General features: G+C 45.3%; 1 protein-coding gene across 1 annotated transcript in view; it reads right to left on the bottom strand.

Moving 5' to 3' along the window:
- Positions 1-403: 403 nt before the first annotated feature.
- SHISA9 (shisa family member 9) overlaps positions 404-15988 on the bottom strand; it is a 135952-nt gene continuing 120367 nt past the window's right edge. Inside the window, exon 4 of the mRNA XM_056866205.1 lies at positions 404-762. Within this exon, the coding sequence (XP_056722183.1) occupies positions 404-762 (359 nt within the window). The remainder of the gene's footprint in view (positions 763-15988) is intronic.

The raw sequence follows: 15988 nt of genomic DNA, 5'->3' as shown, positions 1-15988 counted from the left end.
TGTTTCGGTAAATTGTTTTGTCTCTTTGTCCGGCTGCCCCGAGGCAGCGACGCAGCAGAAAGAGTTTGTCTTTTTTTAAGCCGGTGTCTGGCGTCTCTAACTTGTGCTACTTCTCATCATGGATTTGAATTTTGGAGTAAAAATTAACACAAAAAAAAGAGGGGGGGGACGGTTAGTCCCAAGGGGTAGATTTCCAATGTAAAATAGAAATGAGTTCTAACAACCTTCCGTGTATTGCTGTATAAGCGCTAACCCAATCTTCGGTTCGAGCTGGCCGTGTGGACCAGAAATGTCCAACTCCTCGCTTCTCGTTTTTAATTTAATTTATTTATTTTTTTGCCTGTTCCACTGGGGAGGGTTTTTTTTTCTTTTTTCCAAAAAAGAAGAAGAAAGGACGGCGATCTCAAACAGTTACCTCTGTCTTACTGTTAGTGATGAAGTATGGCTGAGTGGGTAAGTAATGCTGACTTCGCGTGGTCAGCGGGTCACTCCCGGCCGGTTCTCCTCCAAGGTTCCTCCCTTTGGTTGCATAGGCCTGCTGGCGGAGGGACTGGTCGCTAGGGTCCCAGGTTTTGTACGCTAAGGGGTGCATATGCGGCCTGGCGGTTTTGGACTTCTGCCCGTTCTGCTTCATCGTACCGCCCTCGAGGACGTACGGCCGGTCCTCCTCGACCCGGACCGGATGGAGGGGCAGGCTCCCTTTCGCCGCCAGCTCGGCGAGGTGTCTCCGTTTCGAGTAGAAGTCGTCGTTGACCTTGTCGGCTGGGGAGGGGGGGGAAGGGAGACGGAAAAACAGCATCAGATACGAGCAGAGGGAAAGCGTTTAAAATAAAACGTACAATTGACAGACGAGGATGTATAAATAGACAGCTACGTCGGCTAAAAAAAGACACCCTTTCCAGATGGGAGCAACACTCACTTCTAAAATAGTGTTCGTAAGACGACGACGCGACGCACACCATGATTACTTCTGGCAGCCAAAAGCCATATCTCCAAATTGGATTGGTTAAAACAACAGATTTAAAGTCTTTTGATCGGTCAAAAATGTCTCTAGGACCTTCGGCTCAATGCAAATCACTTAGGTTAGAAAGGCCATAGATTCCACTTCCCAAAGCAGCCATATTCTCCACGGAAACTGATCTTTGCCACCCGGAGATCAGTTGTAATAGTGGGAGATCTCCAGCTGCCACCTGGTGATAGGGAAGGTTTTTCGGGGAGAAGTTCACCTCTGAAAAGACCGGGCTGTTAATTTGTGTGTGTTTTTTTTAATTTAAAAGATTTTTTATTGATTGTGTTATTGTATTTATATACATTCGGCAGTTCTGTAATATAATGATTCATCTGAATTCAGTATGCTATTAGATCCAATATTTATGGTATTTTATTTATGGCATTTTATTCATATATTTCAAGCAGCTCTTTGCTGCCATTCTCCCTGACAACTGGTCTCCAAGGCAGGTTAGGAGGGGGAAATGAGATATTGCAGGGGTGAAATAATCACCCAACGCCGAACAAACTGGTCTTCGTAAAGTAGCCCAGAGATCCAAAATCCTCTCGGTTTGGCCCCCAGGCCTACAATGAATTGCCTTCACCAATCCTCACCCTATATCAGGACACTGGTTGCTTAACAGCCGTGTATTTGGGGATTCTTTTCAGCACGTTGAATACATCCCCTGCCTTCAAGAGATGTTTTTCCCTCCTGCAGGTGAATTTAAATTGCTTTTGAAAGAGCCCATGTTGTAAAATTTGGCTCGGCACACTTTACCTGTCTCCATCTGTCTCCCGCATAATTGGCGCCTGAGTGCTTTATATAACATACAGGTGCGGTTAAAGGCTTGCCTTCCCTTTTTAATTAAAGCATGGGAGGTAGATCATGCCTGTTACCATTTCCCAAACAGGATTTAACATTGCATCTTATTATATAGGGTTGCCAACGTCCAGGTGCAAGCTGGAGATCTCCCGCAGGTAACAACTGACCTCCAGCCGACAGAGATCAGTTCACCTGGAGAAAAGGGCCGCTTTCGCCATCGGACTCCATGGCACTGAAGCCCCTCCCCTCCCCAAACCCCACCCTCCTCAGACTCCGCCCCAGAAACCTCCCACCGGTGGCGAAGAGGGACCCGGCAACCCGACAACCCATTTTCTCCAGGTGAACTGATCTCTATTGGCTGGAGTTCAGTTATAATAGCAGGAGAGTTCCAGCCGGTAGCTGGAGGTTGGCGACCCTACCAATGTGTGTGGGGGAGGAGCCAAGCAAGACAGTTTTTTTAAACAAACAAATAAATAATTATAATACTGACTTGTTGATATACATGTTATGGGCACAATCTGAGCACAAAAATAAAGGAGCATGGGAGAAGCAAAATCAAAACATGGATTGTTTTGGGTCAAGACAGCAAGGATAAAGAAATTTGAAATCAGTTTCTGGTAGTATCAAGTTCTATGTGTGTGGGCAATAAAGAAATAGGATCTTTTCATCATATGTGGTGGACTTGTGAAAAGGTTAAGAAATTTTGGGAGATGATATATAAAGAAATAAGGTTGATTTTACAACAAAATATTCCTAAAACACCCGAAATGATGCTATTAAGTATGATACCGGATACCATTTTTACTCACAGAACGTTTTTGATTTATGCCACCACGGCGGCACGATTGATATATGCAGCTAAATGGAAGACAGTAGAGATACCAGACAAAAAAGACTGGATAAAAAAGATGCTGGAATTGACCGAGATGGCGAAGCTTACAGCTTTGATAAACCAGAATGACAATGTACAATTTTGGGGGGGAAAGGGAGGCTTGGAGAATTTACTGCGAAAATTATTTTTTAACGGGACCATTTAAAGGATATTCTTCGATCTAATCCCTTATTTATACTCTGTATTAATTTTTATATTAGGTATTGATTTAATAATGTTGGATATGACAAGAATAGGTTAATTATAATAATATTGGGATTAGCTCCGTTAGCAAAAGTTTATGCAATTTATTTTTAGATGGGAGAGGGGGAAGTCATTTTATTGTTAAATTAGAGATATTACTTGTTTTTATTATTATTACTATTATATTGTTTTTGTTGATATATTAAATGAAGAAAATAAAAATTAATTTTGTTTTAAAAAAAAGTTCTATGTGTGTGGGGATTTGCTTCAATTACAAGATGTTCTTTTCGCTTCTCCAGGAGCGCAAGCTTTCTGTAGCAGACACGGCGCTAGGAATGAAGGCCCCGTTGTCTCTATGACAGCAAATCTCTTCTTAATGGAAACTCCTCAGCAATACAAGGACAATTCCTTAAAATACAGTTTTGTGGCATCCGTACGAACACTTCACTAAGTGCTAAATTTGGGGTTTCAGTTTCTGCAGACAACAATAAAAGCCAGTTGAAACCATCTGGCCTATTGTGTATGTGTGTGTGTGTGTGGGGGGGGTGCTCTTCCCTAAAACCATAGACATCTGAAATCCCCGGTTCACCCCCCTATTATTATTATTATTTTTCTTCCTACAGAAAGGTGTGCTAAAGCTCAGTTCATAATAAACTTTGGTCCAGTTCTCAGTGTACTCAGTGGCAACCAGGGGGGGGGGGCTTTGGGGCAGGGCTGACACTTGATGGGGAGGGGCCGTGGCTCAGCGGTAGAGCATCTGCTTGGCATGCAGAAGGTCCCAGGTTCAATCCCGGCGTCTCCAATTAAAGGGACCAGACAAGGAGGTGATATGAAAGACCTCTGTGCCTGAGACCCTGGAGAGCCGCTGCCGGTCTGAGTAGACAATACTGACTTTGATGGACCAAGTGTCTGATTCAGTATAAGGCGGCTTCATGTGTTCATGTGGTGGGTTTTTGGAAAACAATCCAGTTTGCCAAGCCCAATTCTGGCTCAAACCAGGGCAGGGTCACCTGTAACTAGAAGGGAAGCGGCATGGGAGCAGAACAGAATAGATGGTCCTGAAACCATCTATTTTAAAGACCAGAATAGAAACAATATTTCGGACAGGGTGATGAAGGTGATGTGATGCCACGAGACCTTACAGAACAGAAGTATCAAGCAGGTGTGCATTATCTTTTTTAGGACGTTGTGACGGCAGCTTGCTTGGCGTGCGATTCGAGTTGCCAATTTTGAATCTGGGCTTTTTTGTTCTCCGCATGATGAATGCATCCATATCCTAACAAACCTTTTAATAGTTCTCAGGGTTGTCCCCTGCCCCCCCAAAAAAACAAAAAAACCAGATGCATTGAAAGATACTGACGTCAGATATGAGGTTTGTTTTTCTTTTTAAACCCAACATGAAACAATTGGGCCAATAATAGGACTGAACTCTTCAATGTGAGAACAATAGGAATTGCAACTGTTATGAGTCCGCCATATCAGTTCCCTGATAGGCAAGCTGCTTCCGAAGGAGCCAGGCTTGTTATGCAATGAAACTTCGCAGGTATGAAGAACCACTGAGAGGCTCTCTGGGGCTTGGAAGGGTCTTGGTCAGTGGCAGAGGTTTGGGCACTGAAGGGACCAAACTCAGTCCTTGGCCTGCCCAGACTGTGGGAAAGGATTTCGCTCATGTCACACAGAGACCTTCTGAACGGGTGCAGAACGCAGACCCGTTTTGCAAAAGGGTCCCACTACCCTCAGCTGTTATCTACTAAACTCAAGCGCTAGAAAGAGAACAGTTTGGTCATTTACATTCCCCCCCCCCCGATCTAAATGAAATAGGAGACCCATGTAGGAATGGTAAGGTGGATTTACACTCTTCTAAATCCACTGAAATAAACAGGCTTAGAAGGGTGTAACTCTGTTCATGATTAAACCGTCAAGTACAAAAATATAAGTACGTATATGCAAGACAAATGATTACACCGAGTTTAGCTAAAAACCTATGTCCTAATATTCGCCCTATGGGAGGGAAGGCAGCACGGTATAGCCCGATCTCGTCAGATCTCAGAAGCTAAGCAGAGTCAGTATTTGGAGGGGGGGGGGAACCACCAAGAAAGACTCTGCGGAGGAAGCCCATGGCAAACCACCTCTGCTTCTCGCCTGCCTTGAAAGCCCCTTGCCAGGGTTGCCATAAGTCGGCTGCAACTTGACAGCACTTTACACACACACAATATCCATCACTAGGGTTGCCAACCTCCAGGTACTGGGGGAGAAACAGGCACCTCTATACTAATACCAAAAGTTAGGGAAACAGTATAGGAGCGAAAAACATTTACAAACAAGGTGCGATTTTTATATAAGCTACTGAGATTCCTATAAACATACAATGTACAAATACAAGTAACCACACTATAACCAACACATAGTATGTACAAAATATACAATGTGTGTGTGTTAAGTGCCGTCAAGTCGTTTCCGACTCATGGCGACCCTATGAATGAAAGTCCTCCAAAATGTCCTATCTCTGACAGCCTTGCTCAGATCTTGCAAATTGAAGGCTGTGGCGTCCTTTATTGAGTCAATCCATCTCTTGTTGGGTCTTCCTCTTTTCCTGCTGCCCTCAACTTTTCCTATCATGATGGTCTTTTCCAGTGACTCTTGTCGTCTCATGACGTGACCAAAATACGACAGCCTCAGTTTAGTCATTTTAGCTTCTAGGGTCAGTTCAGGCTTGATTTGATCTATAACCTGTTGATTTGTTTTTTTGGCAGTCCACGGACTCCGCAACACTCTCCTCCAACACCACATTTCAAAGGAATCTATTTTCTTCCTATCAGCTTTCTTCATTGTCCAGCTTTCACACCCATACATAGTAATAGGGAATATGATGACATGAATTAATCTAGTCTTGGTGGCCAGAGTCACATCCTTACACTTCAAAATATTTTCTAGCTCCTTCATGGCTGCCCTTCCCTGTCTCAATCTCCTTCTAATTTCTTGGCTGCAGTCTCCCTTTTGGTTGATGGTGGAGCCAAGGAATAGAAAGTCTTGAACAATTTCAATTTCCTCATTGTCAACCTTAAAGTTCTGTAATTCTCCTGTAGTCATTACTTTTGTTTTCTTGATGTTCAGCTGCAGTCCTGCTTTGGCACTTTCTCTTTTAACTTTCAGCAGTAGTTGTTTCAAATCTTCACTATTTTCTGCCAATAATGTAGTGTCATCAGCATATCTCAAATTATTAATGTTCCTCCCTCCAATTTTCACTCCACCTTCATCTAAATCTAATCCTGCTTTCCTAATTATATGTTCTGCATATAGATTGAAGAGATAGGGAGATAAAATACATCCTTGTCTGACACCTTTGCCAACTGGAAACCATTCCGTTTCTCCATATTCTGTTCTAACTGTGGCCTCTTGTCCAGAGTACAGGTTGCGCATCAAAACAATCAGATGTAGTGGCACACCCATTTCCTTTAAAACCAGCCATAACTTTTCATGATCCACACAGTCAAAAGCTTTGCTGTAATCTATGAAACACAAGCTGATTTTCTTCTGAAATTCTCTCGTACGCTCCAGTAACCAGCGTATATTTGCAATATGATCTCTAGTGCCTCTTCCTTTTCTGAAACCAGCTTGAACATCAGGCATTTCTCGTTCCATATATGGTAACAGCCTTTGCTGTAAGATTTTGAGCATCACTTTACTTGCATGAGAAATTAATGCAATGGTCCGATAGTTGTTGCAATCTTTGATGTCTCCTTTCTTGGGAATTGGAATGTAAATGGATCGTTTCCAGTCTGTGGGCCATTGTTTTGTTTTCCATATCTGTTGGCATATTCTTGTCAAGATTGTGATGGCCTCCGTTTCTGTGGCTTGGAATAGCTCTATTGGTATCCCATCTGCTCCTGGTGATTTGTTTCTCCCGACTGCTCTCAATGCAGCTTTCACTTCACTTTCTAAAACTGTAGGTTCTTCTTCAAAAGATTCTTCTTGGAAAGAATCTTTTATCCTTTCATCTCTTCTGTATAGTTCTTCAGTGTATTGTTCCCACCTTTTCTTTATATATATACAAGTATGTACCAAGTATGTATAAGTTCAAGTTCAATTTTCAGATGAATAAGAAGCCACAGTCTTCAATAGAACTTATACATACTTGGTACTCTGCTGAGACCTTTGAAATATTTTTTGCTCCTTTATTGTATATTTTGTACATACTATGTGTTGGTTATAGTGTGGTTACTTGTATTTGTACATTGTATGTTTATAGGAATCTCAGTAGCTTATATAAAAATTGCCCCTTGTTTGTAAATGTTTTTCACTCCTATACTGTTTTCCTAACCTCCAGATACTAGCTGGAGATCTCCTGCTATTGCAACCGATCTCCAGCCGCCAGAGATCAGTTCAGCTGGAGAGAAATGGCCGCTTTGGCCATTGGACTCTGTGGCATTGAAGCCCCTCCCCTCCCCAAACCCCGCCCTCCTCAGGCTCCGCCCCAAAAAACCTCCCGGCGGTAGTAAAGGACCTGGCAATCCTACCCATCCCCATGTCTCTCTGACTGTTCAAACATTTTCCTCCAAATATACAATTTTTGCTCCGGAGTCTTAGTCAGAAATAGTCATTATATGAGACTTGGACAATCTGCCGCTATTGTTCTTTAACTGAGTGTGCATTAGTCTATCAAGGTCAGCACTGTTTACTCCGCCTGGCAGCAGCTGGCTACGATCGCAGGCAGAGGCTTTTCGCATCACCTATTGCCCGAGCTTCTGAACCGAAGACGCTGTGGATTGAACCGGAGACCTTGTGTATGCAAAGCAGATGGTCAACCTCTGAGCTATGGTAGCAAGGCAAAGAAAGGTCCCTAGCTAAATCTCGGAGAAACAGGATTATACTTGGATTCCCTGTGCAAGGCTCTCCTTGCAAAACCAAGACAGAGAGCCAAAGCAGAACGCCGTGAATTCTCTATGCAAACAGCCTTACCTACAACAACAACAACGGGAGCACAAGACTGCTTTGTGGGCGTCAAGAGAATTAATTTTGAGGTGTCGGTATGTCTTGTCAGCTCAGACGGACACTCGGCTGGTTTTTTCCCCTGGCAACCGGACGGGCGAGCGATTCTCCCTTCCCCTTGGAATATTGTCAGGCAAGAAGGGGGAAAAAGGTAGATTGAGCATTCAAAGCAAATTTATGCAGCAGTGAAGGCACCCTGCAAACGCGCTTGGCGCAAGGAAACAGGACAGACCTATTTGCGCACGAAGACGTTCTCCGGTAATTGTGCGACGGGATCGCCTTGCCTGACAGCAAAGTCCTGTTCCGTAACACACCCAGCCTAGGGTTGCCAACCTCCAGGTAATAGCAGAAGATCTCCTGCCGTTACAGCTGATCTCCAGCCGATAGAGATCAGTTCCCCTGGAGAAAATAGCAGCTCCGGCAATCGGACTCCATGACGTTGAAGTCCCTCCCTTCCCCAAGCCATGCCCTCCTCAGGCTCTGCCCCCCAAATCTCCCGCCGGTGGCAAAGAGGGACCTGGCAACCCTACACTCAGCCTAATGGGTAATCTGGGCATGCCCAGACACCTTCTCACAGTAAGCCCTGAAGAATAGTGACAGTCAGTTTCTGGGGACGATCATACGGATAGTGGCCGCTCGCCCAATTCTTTCACGCTCGACGCACAATTTGACAGGAAGAGGTGAGATGGCACCAGCAGGGCTGTTGGAAAGCGCGTCATATTTTGGCATGCAATCTGTTTTGACAGGGCCGGCACTTCCGAGCGAAGATTCCCAGCCTTGGTCTGGGTGTTATATCTGCAGTGACCAAATCCAGCCCTTTAGCCTTTCACAGTTCTGCTCGACTGCTGTGGGACGGAGGTCTTTTTTTGTGTGAGAACTGCTTGGGCTGAGGGAATTCAGGCAGCACAATGAAATTCCCAGCTTGCTTGGGGCTCGACAGTCCAAACCTTTTTTAAAAAAATAAAACTGCAGGAAAAACATTGCTGTAGAAGTGGGGTAATGCAAGACCTTGGGTTTGTATGAAATCTTTGGATGCCAGCAAAAGCCAGACTTCACCTACTGCCAAAGGTAGCCAAATATTAAAAATTAAATGTGTATGATTCACGGAAAAGCACAATTACTATTATTTATTAATGCGTCTGCCCTGACCTGCACAGCCCAGGTTAAAAAAAAGAAGAAGAGTTGGTTTTTAGGTCCTGACTTTCTCTGCCACTTAAGGGAGAATCAAACCTGCTTACAATCCCCTTCCTTTCCCCTCCCCACAACAGACACCCTGTGAGGTAGGTGGGGCAGAGAGAGCTCGGAGACAACTGCGACTAGCCCAAGGTCACCCAGCTGGCTTCATATGTAGGAGTGGGGAAACCAACCTGGTTCACTAGATTAGCATCCACTGCTCATGTGGAGGAGTGGGGAATCAAACCCGGTTCTCCAGATCAGAGTCCACCGCTCCAAACCACCATTGTGGTCACAGAACTTTGACAGGCCGTTGCTGTCTGCTATGACCAGATTTCGGGGATTTTTTTTTAATGGGAAAGAACGTTTGCTCGGCATGAGAAGAGTAGTACACCTAATACCAACCCAAGATGCTAACAGACATGCAGAGCTCTGCCCCTTCTTCAATAACTCCTAATATCTGGGGGTTACCGCACTTTGTATTCCCAGCGATGTATTAAGAGTTTGAAAATGTTATAAAAAACAGCGCTTTAAAAGGGTTTTTGATGCCACGGCTAATAAATGGTTGGAAGACGTCTTCACAGCTAAAGGGGCCAAACAAAGTGTGAACAGTATTTTTCATAACGTTTTCAAACTCTTAATACATCGGTGGGAATACAAGTGCGGTAATCCCTCTGGTCTTGAAAACTGCAAGCTCTAAACACTGAATTTACAAGACTGGATTTGAAAACTTGCAAGAACGTAAGCGCTTGTCCCTAAAAGCGATATCATCTCCACCTTTTATAGGATTTAGTGCTATCTAAAGCTACAAATCCTCCGGCCACTTTGGATCAGGGGTTGGGGTGGGAGAGAAATGTCAGGCTTCTTGTGTCATCCTGGAACAGGACAGATGCCTGAGCCCAGAGCTGAACGAAGGCAAATGCATTTGTTTAGAATATTTGTGTTGTTCCATTTAAAATAAATGCTCAACAGTCTGAACCTACTGGAATCGTCCTCTGGATGTGACAAATGAGGCATTAATATGCTGTCTGCTTTTGGGGTATTAAACCCAGTGAGATATCCCTAAAGCTAAGACTCTCTTCATCTCTCTCTCTTTTTTTGAAACCTAAAGGCACTTACTGAAGCCGCACACTCCAGATTTACTGCTGTCTGAAAGACGGGAGAAGAAGGGAAAGCAAGACCACTCTATTTAGTTTGTAGCTCCTGACAAGGTTTGTCAGGGAACAAGATTCCTTCTTGAAATTTCTGCTTACAAAACCTAGAGCCGTAGTTGGCAACACGGCAAGAATGCATTAGCTCGACGGCTTCCCGACTTCCCGTCTTCCACAACAACATCAGACGATGTCATCTGTCCTGGAGCCATACTTGGATAGCTCCTGTTCCTTCACAAGAAAGAAGCTCAGTTTCATCCGGGAAATACCTTATCCTCCATCCCTCCGTTTCCAGTGTACTGGATTGTGTACACATCTTTGCATCCTCCACAGAGACAGAGGAGAGCAGCTTGTTCCGCATGTAGCTGAACACATCACACAAGAGATGCCAGGAGGGGAAAATCTGGTGAAGATCGAACATACCTTTGAAGAATGACATATTATATAGTTCAGGGTTTGTTTGTTTTTGGGGGGAGAATATTCAGTATTTCACAATCTGAATTTTTATTCCACGGGTTGATGCCAAAATTCAAACTGAAATGGACATAAAATTTCAGTTTTGTTTTCCTACCTGTTCAAGGGGATGTTTCCTAATTGGCATTATTTCACATTAGCTAAGAAGAAAACAGGAGGGAAGGCAGCATGGTATAGCCCGATCTCATCAGATCTTGGAAGCTAAGCAGGGTCAGTGCTTGGAAGGGAGACAACCCAGCTTAGCTTCCCAGATCTGATGAGATCGGTCTATAAAATACCATTCCACATCCCCTGAACCTATATACCTGAATATAAAGTGATTTCAGAAAATGCATTGCTTATCTGATAACCACATTGGGCAGGGGGAGACCAAGATATCAATAATATTTTACCTGGCAGTTTATGAAATAGTTAATGGAAAGTAAGGGAACATAAGAACATAAGAAAAGCCCTGCTGGATCAGACTAAGGCCCATCAAGTCCAGCACAGTGGCCAACCAGGTGCCTCTAGGAAGCCCCCAAACAAGACAGTTGCAGCAGCACCATCCTGCCTGCGTTCCACAGCACCTAATAGGCTCCTCTGATCCTGGAGATAATAGGTATGCATCATGACTAGTATCCATTTTAACTAGTAGCCATGAATACCCCTTTTCTCCATGAACATGTCCACTCCCCTCTTAAAGCCTTCCAACTGAATAGTTAGATGCAGGGGTAGTCATAGTGATTTTGGGGCCCTGGGTAAAAATCCAGGTGAGGCTCCAGAATCATTGCTACCCCTTGCCAGCGTGGTGTAGTGGTTAAGAGCGGTGGACTCTGATCTGGAGAACCAGGTTTGATTCCCCCACTCCTCCACATGGGCGGGGGACTCTAATCTGGAGAACCGGTTTGGTTTCCCCACTCCTCCACATGGAGCCAGCTTGGGTGACCTTGGGCTAGTCGCAATTGTCTCCGAACTCTCTCGGCCCCACCTGCCTCACAAGGTGCATGCTGTGGGGAGAGGAAGTCGAAGGAGATTGTAAACCGGTTTGATTATCCTTAAAAGGTAGAGAAAAGTCGGTATATATAAAAAACAACAACCCCAACTCTTCTTCTCTACTTCTGCAGGGCCCCCTGCCGCCAGAGTCCAAGAAAGGGGCAACCTTCACCCCATGCAGGATGGGCGGGAGGTGCCACTGGCTCCAGAAACCAGCTGCGAGAGCCCTAGACATTCATAAGGGGCTGCTGCCTTCAAGTTGGCTGGGGCCGTGGGCACATGACCCACCCCGGCGTGGGGTCCAGGACAGCTGCCCGTATTGTCCATTGTTTAAGACCGCCCCTGGTTAGTTCAGAACAATATGGCAGCACTTCTAATTAATTGCTGGTCACCCTTAGTCCCCCATCAGGGATAAAGTTGGGCTTTGGGGGCAAGGGGGGGGTCAGTCATTTGCCTTCTTTCAGAGTCGCCTCGCTGAGAAAATAAAGAAACCGCTACTGTAGCTCAGCAAGGGCTAATGTCCAACGCCAATTAGTCAATCTTAGCCGGAATCAGTAACGATTAGAATAAAGTCCACCCAGCCTCGACTCTTATCCATGCAATTAAGGAAAACGTCATTAAACAGATTGAAACTCTTGAAATATTAGCAACTGGAAAGAGTTATTAAACGTCCACTTCAGGCTTAGGCCGTACAAAAGGCTGCTTAAATACTTGTGCATATCGCTCAATTGGATACCTTCTCTTGATGCTAAGTCTCGGCATGCCTGGTAATCCTCCTTATCTGTTCAGACATCCTCTCGGTGCCATTCTCTGATGACACTCTCAAAGGCTTCCTGCCGCGTCCCCAGGTCCCTCCGTGAGGTGCCAAAGCGTGGAGCTAACTGCAAGCACAGCCCCTGCAGTGGGCATAGCTGCCAAGGCACATGCCAAGGGTGCCACCCTGGTCAGCAGCTGGAAATTACATGGGAAGGGACCAGGAGCTGCCCTCCCCTGCCAAGCTCAGTTCTAGCTTCACTGGCCAGCGTGGTGTAGTGGTTAAGAGCGGTGGTTTGGAGCGTTGGGCTGTAATCTGGGGAACCAGGTTTGATTCCCCCACTCCTCCACATGAGCGGCGGAGGCAAATCTGGAGAACAGGGTTGGTTTCCCCGCTCCTCCACACCAAGCCAGCCGGGTGACCTTGGGCTAGTCACAGTTCTCTTAGAGCTCTCTTAGCCCCCTACCTCACACTACCGAGGCACACATCATTAGAGAATGCGTGCACGTCGACCATTTAAGTGTGGGAGTTCTTTAAAAAAAAAAAAAAAGCTTGATGAATCAGGAAATAAGAATAATTCATGCAGAAAAAAAACACTTTTTGCACTTTTGAATATGAATAATAAAGCACTGGAGATGGTTCCAAAGGGACCCGCAATCATGTCAGTAATAAAAAAAAACAGTCTGGGAGTGGAGAGTTTTGGCTCACGTATTTCAAAACATTTCTTTTACAGCTTTGGTTAAAAAAAAAAAAGCTCTGTCTTTTTTGCTTGTTTATCTGCATGGTTTCCAGATGTTCTTCAAGTCCCGAAACGTTGTTTATTAGATATCTTATTGCCGCCTGATTGAATTTCTTAAAAATATATTTTGTAATTCACCTTGAGTCCCAGCAAGAAAGGTGGGCCACAAATGAAGTAAAATAAACAAAAGAAACAAGTGTGATTGGTTACTACAGCAAGGATTTCGAATGATTCGAAGGAGGGCAACATACCTCTGTGTGCGTGTTTGTGTGTGCATATGTGTGTAGTTTGTATATGTGTGTGGCTAAGGGAGGGGGCTGTGGCTGAGTTTGCAGAGCATCTGCTTGTCATGCAGAAGGTCCCAGATTCAATCCCCAGCATCTCCAGTTAAAGGGACCAGGCAACTAGGTGATATGAAAGACCTCTACCTGAGACCCTGGAGAGCCATTGCCGATCTGAGTAGACAATACTGACTTTGAGGGACCGAGGGTCTGATGCAGTAGAAGGCAGTTTCATGTGAACGTTCGCTCCAAACAGAATACTTTTCAGTTAAGACAATGCACACAGTCATCGTACAGTAACTGGGTTTGATCCACTGCATTCATTCTACTAGCCCAAGAGCTTTCCTCCAACTAAAAGGGCCTCTGTAGGATCCAACCCAGTGAGGAGAGAAAATCAACTTTCCCACAAGCCGGAATGCCAAATCACAGAACACACAGAACCTGGATAGATTCACTGAAGGTCTCTACAGGAAACCCTAAAATGAGGCAAGCCAAAATGAAATGCGATGTTGGAGGAGAGTGTTACAGATACCGTGGACTGCCAAAAAAAAACCAAATCAGTGGGTTTTAGATCAAATCAAGCCTGAACTGACCCTAGAAGCTAAAATGACTCAACTATCGTATTTTGGTCACATTATGAGAAGACAAGAGTCGCTGGAAAAGACAGTTGTGCTAGGAAAAGTCGAATGCAGCAGGAAAAGAGGAAGACCCAACAAGACATGGATTGACTCTATAAAGGAAGCCACGGCCCTCAGTTTGCAAGATCTGAGCAAGGCTGTTAAGGATAGGACGATTTGGATGACACTGATTCAGAGGGTCGCCATGAGTGGGAAGCGACCTGACGGCACTTTAACAGGCACGCTCTACAGAAGAACGTTGCTTCTGCTCAAAACCAGCCTTCCTTCGCGCCACCAGAGGTGCCTTTCCTGAGGGCTCTTGGAGGACTCTCGAAAAGACCTCTCAACCTTTCCCCAAGAGCTCTCAGAAAAAAAGCTCGGGAAAACTGAAGCTAATTAGGAGGCGAGGCACAGCAAACTCACCCATTGCTGTCTGGGAAGTGTTTATCTACATAAGAACTTTTGCTGTTTAAACAAAAGGTAAATAATGGACCTTGCCCCCCCCCCATGAGCCGAAAGAGACCTTCAGCGCTCTTTTGGCATAACCATTAATTAATCGTAGCATCTCCATTTCCTCCTTGGCAGCTCCTTAGACCGCATTTCTCTTTAGTGCAAGCCTTCCATGAAATTGCAGGGACTGCATGTCACAAATTACCACGGGCCGTGCCAGTCTTGGGAAACCAAGCTCTATATTGAGTTTGCTGAAGGCTGAACAGCAATCTCCTTAAAAAAAGAAAAAAAGGGGGGAAAAAGGATGCTAAACTCTTTAACTGACTACCATGTCCCAGAATGACTTATCTATGTGAACAGAAATCAACACCCAAATCAAATATGTGAAATTTGGTTCTCTGGGTTTGGCCTCCCTGCTTCTTCAGCTCACCTGCCCATCCTACTACCCTTCAGGGACTTCTATCTTATCTGTTCCCATCATAGAATCATGGAGTTGGAAGGGGCCATACAGGCCTTCAAGTCCAACCCCCTGCTCAATCAGCCTAGAGCATCCCTGACAAGTGTTCGTCCAGATGCTGCTTGAAGCCTGCCACCGAGGGGGACCTCACCGCCTCCCTAGGCAGCCGACTGCACTGCTGAACAACTCTTACTTTAAAAAATTTCCCTAATATCCAGCCAATCCCTTTCCACTTGTAAAAGGCCAGACAGCACCCGCAGGACTCGAACAATGGCTGATTATTTAGAAAGTACTGAAACAACTGCAAGCATCGAAGGAAGCTCTAGGCTAAGCTTACATCCAATCAATAGTATTTGGTTCATTTTCCCAGGACCTTGGTGAGGCTTCCCCCAGCGTGTAAAGAAATCTGCAGAAAGGGCAGGGATGCTCAAGAGATTTTCCCCATACACATTTCTCCCAGGGTGTTGGGGCTCTGAATTTCCTAGTCTTACTTATTGGATGGCACCACAATCTTCCCAGCTTATATGTGATTGCCGAGTTTTACACAGAGCAGTGCGCATGCGAGGGGCTCCACATTTTCAGTTCTCTCGGCTCCTTTGTGGGTTCCCCCCCAGTGTATTTGTATCCACACTGATTTTTTTGCAGTGGCGTATAATGCATCCATGCACACCAGTAACGCATGGGAGCAGGTGGAGAGAAAAGGCACGAATGAACCAAGGGGAGAGAAATCTGCAGCAAACTGTACCTAAGCCAATTTTGGGAATTAATCTTAGAGAGATAGAAGTTGCCCTGGGGATGCGGGCAGAATGAACCAACAAACGAAAACTTCATAGCAGGCATCTGTAGGTTGCCAGGGCCCTCTTTGCCACCAGCAGGAGGTTTTTGGGGCGGAGCCTGAGGAGGGCAGGGTTTGGGGAGGGGAGAGCCCAATGGCCAAAGGGGCCATTTTCTCCAGGGGAACTGATCTCTATCGACAGGAGGTCAGTTGTAACAGCGGGGGATCTCCTGCCACCACCTGGAGGCTGGCAACCCTAGGCATCCGGCAC

Source organism: Euleptes europaea, chromosome 21 (assembly GCF_029931775.1).
Source record: "Euleptes europaea isolate rEulEur1 chromosome 21, rEulEur1.hap1, whole genome shotgun sequence".
In the NCBI taxonomy this organism is placed as follows: Eukaryota; Metazoa; Chordata; class Lepidosauria; order Squamata; family Sphaerodactylidae; genus Euleptes; species Euleptes europaea.
The sequence above is the reverse complement of the archived record's forward strand: the minus strand, read 5'-3'. Positions and strand labels throughout refer to the sequence as shown.